We start from the raw sequence: 10,563 nt of genomic DNA on the forward strand, positions 1-10,563 counted from the left end.
AATCCAAAATCAAAGCCTTTATTCCAAGTTACCTTTGTTCAAGAAAAACAAGTTCTCTGATAATTTAAAAAGTTATTCCATTACTCTCAAAGAGACCCTAAAGGACAAAGGATAGATAGAACTTCATCACACCATGACTTATTAGTCAAATTCAGCTTCAGAAGAACACGAACTTGGAACAGTTTCAGGAAAAACAGCAATTTACTTCCCTGATAAATGACGGACTTACAGCTATGAGAATTTCCATGGAGAAGAGAAAGGAGGTTCTCACAAAGATTCCAACTTTGCAAGTTAAGATGACTTGGAATCATTTAAAGTACACAGCGAGTTGTTGTCCCTTTAAGTGTCATAGTTTTCCTCTCTCCTTGTTCTATATTTTTGTTCTCTGTGAGTTTAGGAGAGATGCTAAGACAGTTTACTGATTAAACATTAAATAGAAAATACTGAAAATGGCTTAATTTTATTACCAGGAAGAGCTGGCATTGACACCCTCCTCAGTCAAAACAGTTGTAAACAACAGAATGGAAAAAAATTGGGGAAGCATCATTCACATGGACTACATTGTCCCAGGAAACAAGGAATGCCAATTATAATGGAGTTCAGATGCAGTGATGTTTTTATTTTCCTATTTTATCTTCTAAATACACCTTTGCACCCACTCCTTAGATGGGATTTCTGCATGTCTAAGATCACATTTTGAGAAAAGTTCTATGCGCAGCTCTTACATACTGTGAGTTTCCCAATGTGCTTCTTATGAATTTAAAGGATCTATGGGTTTCTTTGTTTCCACCAACAACAAAACATTTTTCTGGAAGGACATCATCCTGCATTCGTATTAAGCTATCTTTGTAGCATTGTGCCTGTCACTAAATACCTAGGATAAGGTGGCGCTACGCCTCATAAGCACCCTTAGGCCACAATACTTCACATGCCTAAGGGAATGCATTTAAAAGATGCCATTTGTTTATCAAGTGTTTAAATTATTCGGGAAATCTATGACTCAGTAATAAAAGAGTGCAGTACAGTTTTGTTTGAGCATTGTGTCCCATTACCCAGCTCTGTAATAGTAACAAGTTTACGTGAGGGTGAAAAATGTCTATGGCTGCAAAGGCTCCTTCTGCATGCTGTCTTAGATTTTATTCTATTCAGACCATCAAGTAGAATGTATTTTCTTGTTAGCCACTTCTATTTATCAGCTTTTATCCGATCTCATCAGCAGACAACATGTTCTATCAAAGCCATCACAAGTGAGATCAGACAGGGTATTAAGAACTCTACTCATTGAGCTTATATGCTCCTAAATTGACTAAATCTGCAAGTAAAAGTAGTAAATATCTTCCTAGTATGTGATGAATCAAAGCCGACAGCAGAATTCAAAAGTCACACGCTTCCATTGAGTGGCTAAGTAATATTTTGTGACAACTGTTTATATTAAAAGAAATAGCCAGATACACATATAGTATATTGTAACAGATAACATGAGTCCAGAGTAAGTTGCTTGGGAAATGAATGGCACTGTTGCCATTTTATATATATCTTGTATATATATATACAAAATCATATATATAAGTATACATATATATATACACACAAATATATGCACACTCATGGCCCTGACTATTGCAGTGGGGGGGGGGGGGGTCAGACGGAAGGCATCTTTGAAGGTCACCAACTCATACAGTTCTATTATACGCTTGTATTTCACTCAACATTTATAAAAAATTCTTTGTTTCATATCTTTGTAAAGAAAAAAGGCAACATGCATCATCACCCATCACTGATACAATCAGTTTCAAATTACTAAATGCTGGCAACTTCAACGCACTGTGTGTCATGGACATAAAGATGAGGACAACTGTGGGCCTCAGCTTCATCCTTTAGAAGAAATCAGAGGACAAGCTTCCTTACTGTGTAACTTCACCTCACCTGTTAATAATTTCAAAAAGGGGAACAAATAGTAATAGCTGGTGTTTTATTTTGCATTAATGAAATTAATTTTCATCACATTAACCTAATGAACAGTTGTTCAAAACACCTTCCTGTCCTTCTTCCAAATTTTAAATTAGGACATCATTCTACATATTGTCAGAAGTTTAGCTGTGTAATTGCCCTTCATCAGTTAACCACAGCACTACAAGATCACACCCTTGGATCTCTGCCTTCTGAAAGACCACAAATGACAAAAATTCTGTCCAGTCATGTTCCTTTCTTCTTTAAAAGCATTTAGATCCTGTTGCGCCAGGGGCTAAGCTGAATGAGCACAGAAAGCACAACTTTCTACTTCCCTTGTAAAAAGCATATTCACCTAGCTGCTACAAGAAAGGAAAAGTGAGTCAGTGTAACCTTCAAAGCAATGGGGGGAAATAAAACAGCATGGAAAGTACAATTCATCTCCCAAAGACTGCCTTCCAATTTTATACTGGTATTTCACATACCAGTAAAAAGAAACCAACGTTTTCCTGCATGCTTGCCTTACAGCATCTGCCTGCCCAGGCTCACATCCCTGCAGGAAGTGCCGCCAGCCCATCACTTCGATACAGCAGGACAGCAGGTGAAGGGCCAGAGAAAACCATTGCAGGGGATCTACCCAGGCTGCCAAGAGTACTTCCAGGAATGCAACAACTTGCCTCATTAGCAAGGAAACTAATGGAGCCTGCCTTTTTACTTTGTTGTGGTCTGTCTTTATGCCTCCCTGCTCTACCATATGCCCATTTCTCCAGAACTCTGACATCCTTTTTCCACACCTTCAGCTCTCGACACCATCTTTTCCCTAATACCTCCATGCACCACATCTCCTGTTAACAGATGTGACAGAAATTGGTTTGTGACTGGATCCAAACTGTTTGTGTACATAGATCAGTATGCAGACAGGGTAATACCACACCAACCCCAAGTTGACATATTCATAGAAATAATCTTTTTCTAGTTGCACCTTTAAGTTTCTCAGCTCTGCAAGGTATTGGGGAAAAAAAAAAAAAAAAAAAGAAAAACAGACTAAAGCCACCTTACAAATATTTCAGCATCATAGAAAGCAGCACATCTGCCCTGAATATTCTTGTGACTTGGTCCAAGACATCTTATTATAAAAAGCCCAAGACATTTGTGAGCTCAACAACCTACTTCCTAAATATCATCTCTCTGTCAAGCAACTCACGAGCTTCCTGATCTGCAAATATACTGTGTTGCCTCACCATTTATCAACCTTTCATATCAGTGCTTTATTCCTATGCAGCTCTTTGCAGTATGGTCTTCCTGAATTCAATGACAGTCTTTTCACATCCAAGCAATGCCTCTGCAGCATCTCTCCGAAACAAAGTATGCAATGAATCAAGCTGATCAACAAAAACTGACTGCTCATCTCTCCATTTGTCTTTTTGTCCTCAGTCTGGGAATACCCTTGAATTCTCAGGAACAGCTCAGATATCAAGATTGCTGCTACAATGGAAACTTCAAGAGATGCACATACCAGGTTTTGATCTTACATAAGAGTTCCAGTATAACTGATATGTGCAGAAAGATAGGAACACATACCTGTTTAAAGTTTAAAAAACACTTTAATTTCATCATTAAAAAAAGAAAAATAGACAACCAAAAGAACATGTAACATAGTACAGAAATACACAGAAATATGTGAAGAAATCAATACAGATTTCAAGTATAGCAGCAATATTGTAACAGAGAAGGACAAACAGGAGAGCACACAAAGGCAATGGAAGGAAGAACAAAACACTGACATGGGATTTTGCAGGAAAAACATCTTCAGTTTTTCAGTAAGAGATATGAGAATGTCTCATGCTTTACTAAAGCAAACACTGGCTTGTTTTAATACTTGCATACACTAATATCCATCTTGTACAGACATTAATTTTAGAGATAATGTTATCTTTTAATTAGAAGTGTAAAGCTTTTTAAATTGCTGTCTGATACCCTGCAGCATCTATAGACTTCCATCAAGTATCTTTCCAAATCTCTTTTTATTTAAATCTCCACATGTATAGTTAAACATCTAATGTTCACATAAATTTATTCCCCACTGTAAAGAATCTAGCCCCAACTGACCAACTAAGCAGTTCTGAAACGCACATCAGTATTCTCAGTTCACATTAACTGCACCAGGTTAGTACTAAGTTGGTTTATAAGGTTTGGTACTTGGCTTTTTCCACAAGACTTCTATACTCCCAGTGAGGCTTAGAGTTTTAAAAACATTGTGCTATGTGGTATAGGCAATTATAGACCCAGCATAATAGTGCAGCGGACATTTTTTATGGGTATTAAAGCACCAAATCTGAAGTTAAACTGAATTACATCTACTACTTGGCGTAATACAATTCAAGAAAGAGAAAACATTACCTGAATAGTTGTGGGAATTTTTTTCCTCTCTTCAATTAAAAATCTGTTCAACGTAGAAGTATGATAATATCATCAACTACTACTCACTAAGTGCGGTGTCCTTCACAAAGAGCAAGAGATCACTCAGTGCTCCGTGATCAACTGAAGCATCAGTTCTGCACAGAGCACACCACCAACAGCCCATGAATCGTGACAGGCAAGATAAAGAACTCCTCAGCACTACCTCCTGCTTGTAACCAAAGAAAAACAACAGGAACTGACTCACTGGTGTCTAAACTAAGTCCACTTCACTTTCCACGCATGGTCCTTCTTCAATAGCAATACTTGAAATAATAGCATATGTAAGTAACTCCTGCTGACTAAGAATCACAGAATATCCCAAGCTGCAAGAGACCCACAAGAATCATTCCATCCAACTCCCAGCTTTTCACAGGACCACCCGAAAAAAAGTAAATCAGACCATATGACTGAGAGCACTGTCCAAATGCTTCTTAAAACTCCAGCAAGCTCGAAATCTTGAAACCAAGAGGAAGGAAGTATTAGGAGTCCACATTAGCATCTATATTGGTTTTCATAACACAATCATCACATAGTTGTGCAGTTGCACTACACGTATCACAGCTCCTATTTACAGTGCCATCTGCACATACTAAAGCCATCATTCCTCAATGTCTTTCAGTGTTTCAAACTGTCCACTGGCAGCCTCCTTCAATAAATAGCATCTCTTGCTTTATTTCTCTGCAAATAAATGTGCTCCACAAAAAAAAAAAAAAAAAAAACAAAAACAAAAAAACAAATCACTCTGTGACAAAGGGGCTGCAAAGATATCCAGGCAAGGACAGAACACGTGAACAGCCAGAGATCTCACAGCCACCAAGAAGCACATAAACAACCCCCACACAGCAAGCAGGAAGATTTGCTTCCAGCTTTTCAATAATAGGTCTCACTGGTCACTTCTACTCTCCCTAAAGTGCCAGTTCTGAACATCTGCAAATACAGGTTTTCTTATGTCTTAAGTCATTCTACATACCTAAAAATCTATGTAGCATCATTTTCTGAATCCTAGATTTCTATAAAAAGTAGTTTTTACAGAGAACCTTTGGGATGCCTCCTGTACCTGCCTCAGGGTTCACTACTACAGTCAATGTAACAACTCCAAATCCACCCTGCTGAAGTTTTGTATCATGCGTCTTCACCACCTTTTATCAGTGCTTGAGAAAAAGACTGCATGCAGATGGGCAGCTACAAAAACAGAGATCCTGAATATTTGCACTCCAGTTAATGCAGCCTGAGGAGAAATCAGCTTTTTCCTCTTTCTTCCTTGGAACCAGAGCATTGTGGACAAAAAACTGAGACATGTTCTGTGAAGGGTGGCAGCGCAATGTTCTCAAGTCTTTGTTTTTCAAAAAGGATTGTAACATTTCTAAACAAGACTTAGCATTCCAAGTGTGGGTAGCAAGGGTATAATAAGTTCAGTGGAATTTTCCATTCAGAAGTCTTTTTTTCTTCCCCCCACCTTCTACTCTTTCCAGAAGGAGAAGTTTTGAAGATTTCTTTTCTGTTCAAAATTAACTAGATGAGGCAACTCGGAGAAACATTCTCTAGCACAGTTAGCAGCTCTTTCAGTCACGCAATGAGACGACAAAAGCAATCTCATCCTTCCCCTACAAGTTGGTTTCATTTTCACTGGGCAGGAGAGATAAGCACTAGATCAACATCCACCAATCTCAGCTCACAGGTGAAGTCCTTTTACCTTTGCAATCTCTCCCACATCAGTAGCTGCCTAGATTAATGATGGCTAGTGATAGGTGCCAGGGCTTCAAGGGACTCACAGCAAAGTACTGCACATGATCGTAAGACGCCACATACCTTGTGTATGGCTTAAGCATAGCCTATGGAAAAAGTGAGTCAAACTTACTCATTACTCATAGTTTTTAAAATGACATGAGATTTGACAAGTACTAACACTCAAGAGTTCTGCTGAATGCATGCAGTCTTCATCAAGCAAGCAAAAAACAGATTTATTCATAGGTAGAAAATATTAACGACCAGAAACTGAGCAGAACAAATACAAGTAGAGGTGGAAGACAGATACCAGAGCTGGTTTTCTCTTAAAAAAAAATATATATATATATATATATATATATATATATATATATATATATATATATATATGTATAAAATCGGGTTACAAAGATTTCTTCTGAGAATTATATAAACAAAGACTCCCAAAACAACCAACCAACCTCAGACATAAAGCTGTTGGAAATACTGGTTTGACAAGGCAACAACCTTCCCATGCCAGTGAAGAAACTGAGGTGACACCCACATTTGCAATCAGATCAACAGCTGAGCCCTGTTCTTCAAGCTCACAACACACTCATCTATGTGGCTTCAGCTGGCTATCAACAAAATTACTCTGATCTGAAACACCAGAATGCATTTCCCATTTCTTAAACTCAGCTAAAACTCGAGGTTATCCCACACAATAGAACAAATATGCTCTTCTGTTCTCAGAGGACAGAACTGACCTTTCCTAACAGATCCACTGAGAACTAATTGAAACGCACTCAAAACATGCCAAGCCCATTCTCTACTTACAGGAAAAGTATCAGTGCAAATAATTACTAGTGATATGAGTAAAAGGTATTATTTTGTGTAAGGTCAAGTACACAACTATTTCTTAACTAAAAAAGAGAACAAACTCTTGCATCAGTGTCTGGTTCATGACACATCATTTGAGTTCTAAGGAAACAAAGGCCAGTTTGCTATTCAAAGCTTACTCAGCCCTTCTTTTTCAAACATGCAAGCTACGTTTCTATTGTTAATTGTATATAAGCACACATACACTTCTAAAACAAATCATGAAATTAGTAGGACATTAGTTCTAGACAACTGACATTTAATGTGGCAGTGCATTTGACATTACAGGTGACAGTGTGTTTTAGCTCAAATAAAGAGCCAGCAGTCCTTAAAGAACACACGACCACTAATACACTACATTTCTTTTATTTGGGGGCTATAAGTTGCTTATCATTCTTGGAAAGCTTCCACTAAGTGGTCACTATTATCTTTGAGGAGAATACTAACAACTAAAACTAGAAAGGTATCTTGGGACTAAATGCTGCATTACAAATCACATCAGCTTTTTTCTTTTTTGAAAACTTGATATAAACTGAAGCTGCTATTTCCTTTGCTACGATGAAAATCACAGAAGCATATTTATTCCCAGTACTTAACAACATAACATACAAACTCCCGCTGATTTCTTTATTCATTTTTAAAGCACAATTTACACTGCAGATAAGGGTGTGCTCTTCACAAGATTAAAGTCAAGGTCACGTACTGCACACACACTGCTGCCTGTAGAACAGGGATCAGTTTCACAGACTCCATGTATATTTTTAGAAGGGGCTGCTTGAGCCCTCAGCTAACTGCCCTTCAATTATAAACATGAAGATAAACCTTGGCTTAAAAGGTAACATATAAGGTTTCTGTAACAAAACAGACAGACAGACACCCTGCTGATTCAAGTCACTCCTTTCATCCCATCACAGACACTGAATGGAAAATCCTCAACACGCTTCACAAGAGCCTTCTGATACAATGAAGCATAGACCTCCCCCAGACTTTGGTAACATCACAAGTGGACCAACTCTGGAAGAAAAGCCTGGTCTCACACTAAGTCCAATAGCTGGTGTCCCAGCACACATATACTGTACTTTACTCTGGACAGATTCTTGGGCAGCTGTTCATACTAGAGCTACAACAGAGGTATTAACACCATAAAGTGAAAGCTGTATCACAAAAGGAAGGTTTTCCCCTTCCCCAGAAAGCACCATTTGCACAAGATGTCCTCAGCAAAGATCACCAAGTGTCACCGTATCTTTGCAACTGCTGACATGCACCAGGCTTTATTGCTATGTGCTGTCCATAAATTGCTAGCACTTTAAATACAGTTTTGGGCTTAATTCATGGCCATCTAGACAAGGACTCCAAAAATTTCTTTTCACATAAGTCAGCAGCAGAATCAGGATGATTAACAATGGAACAATCTTTGAGGCACATCCCAAACAGGCAGCGCAAGACATTGCTATTGACTACGTAAAACTAGGACCTGGTTGATAATGCTCTTTACCAGGAGGGATTAACTGCATGGAGTTGTTGCAGTTTGGAAGGCATCCAGCAGAGATCAATATCCAGAGCAGCTACAGGCTTCCTTGAGAGTCAGCATTTGTACAGTCAGGATTTACCCATAAAGCTGACCTGAAGCCAGCAATGATCCAAGACTCCTACTCCTGCCTCACCTCCTTCGTGTTCCTGAAACACCCACTAATTTCTTGTCAGAGAAGGCCCCTGTACCACTGAGCCTAATCTGTATATCAGCCAACTCCATTTTATTTCAGCACGGCAAAAGAGACCTAGAGCTTCAAAACCCATGTGGTAGCATCCACAACAAGGTGTTAAGACCTTCAGCAAACCCAACTCAGCAGCTCTGGACATACAAACACATACAAGAGAGGGGAAATCTAATCTTATATATTACTGCCACTTTAAGACACAGTTTCTTGACTACAGGAGAGATGACCCCACTTTTAAGTCAGGAATACCAGGTAGGACAACACAAAATATTGACAGCCATCAGTTCAGGACGCTAATCTTCCACATTGACACAAGGAGCTTCCAAGATGAATGGACAACTTATGAACAAAACATTACAATCTTTAAAAATATTTTTTAAAGCTCCAGAAATAGTATTTAGAATAAAAGCAGACACTCTAAAATTCTACAAATGGTAAAAGAAACTTCAGAAAACAGCATGATTGAAGTACAGCTTGGTAGACTACATTAGCTAAAACATTTCCAAACAAAGCTAAATAAGCTCCAAATGCTTTGCCTTTGCAGTGACCTCTAGCTGGGCACCAGGCACATCCAGCAGGCACTGCTCACCAGCAGCTACGCTTCATCTCAAAAACAGGGAGTCTCACGAGAAACAAGACTGACTTTCAGGAGTTCTGATGAGCCATCTGTTTAACTGTCTAAGCAACACCTCACTTATTTTTCAGAATCCTGGCCTGAAATTACCATCGAGTTTGTTATCCAGCCATCTCTGATGCAGCTAGCATTGCTGATATTTGAAATCAGCTTACAGACTCCTAGCTAACAGTGCAGTCCTTCAGGCTGCTGCTAAAATTTAGCTCTTTTCCATGTCCTCCTAGAGCATGCAACACCTGTGCTCAGATTCTATCACAAGATCTCCACAAAATGCACTGAAGAAGCAACAGTAGGGAACCCCTCACAGTAAGGCCAGCCTAAGGATCAGGATGCCCACACTGATGTTATTTACCTCTTTTGTTTTTTTTCCTTAAGTATTTTGGAACGCTCAGATCGTGGGCATCAACACCTCTCTTTACACGATTTTAGCAGCTTCATTACACCTGAGCTGAAGCAACAGGCACACGCACACACGGGTATCTGCGAGGAGACAGCTGCATAACCTGCAGAAATCATTTACAGAGACCCCTCAGCCGCAAGCCGCTCGCAGGCAGGGCCGATTCACCATTTGGACTCACATCCTCTATTTCTTTTTTTAAAACTTCTCTTTTCAAACCACCCGCTCCACCCCCGTCCCCGCCTCACGCCGCCGCGCCCCGCCCACGGTACCTCGGAGCCGTGGGAACTCGCGCTCCCGGAGGCCGCGCAGCTCGCCTCCGTAGCCATAGCCGGCAGGGCAGCTGCTCTGGAAGGCCCGGAAAGAGAGCAGCTCCTCGGCCATGCCGCAGGCTGAGGCGGAAAAGTGAGAGGCGGGCACAACACGGCGGTCAACTTAGTCCGGACGGCCGAGTCGAGCCGCCCGCCCGCTCTCGGGCCCGCGCGGCGCCCAGCCCGGCTCCTCCCGCCGCCCGCCCCTGCGGGGCAGCACCCGGGTCCGGGCCCGCCTGTCCGAGCTTGGAGCCCCGTACCCCAGCGCCTGCGTGGGGCAGGTGTTGCCCAGAGCGACGAGGTTGGCCAGTGAGCCTGCTTGCTCCTTGCCCCACAAACCTTTAAGTAGAGCCGAAGCGCGAGGGCACCGGACTTAGGTACAGGGCAACAAGCATCCCTCTTAACAGCTCTCGTGGCAGGCTGTTTCAAATAGGGATAACCTCCGTTAGCTCATAGAAACCTCTTTTCCTTAATGTCAATATCAACTTTTTTCATATCCTTCCCTGCGCG

At 40.6% G+C, this 10,563-nt stretch overlaps 1 protein-coding gene across 2 annotated transcripts in view; it reads right to left on the bottom strand.

The window, feature by feature from the left end:
• MOCOS (molybdenum cofactor sulfurase) overlaps positions 1-10,563 on the bottom strand; it is a 210,452-nt gene that overhangs the window by 194,938 nt on the left and 4,951 nt on the right. The window contains exon 1 of one of the 2 annotated variants that reach the window (XM_042870226.1): positions 10,015-10,219. The exons of the other annotated variant lie outside the window; for it this stretch is intronic. Coding sequence (XP_042726160.1) covers positions 10,015-10,126 — 112 coding nt within the window. The 5' untranslated portion in view covers positions 10,127-10,219. Of the gene's footprint in view, positions 1-10,014; positions 10,220-10,563 lie in introns of those variants that run through there. 2 annotated transcript variants of the gene reach the window in all.

The sequence above is a fragment of the Lagopus leucura genome, unplaced genomic scaffold, assembly GCF_019238085.1.
Source record: "Lagopus leucura isolate 7727_CA_CO unplaced genomic scaffold, USGS_WTPT01 Super-Scaffold_100002, whole genome shotgun sequence".
Lineage (NCBI taxonomy): Eukaryota > Metazoa > Chordata > Aves > Galliformes > Phasianidae > Lagopus > Lagopus leucura.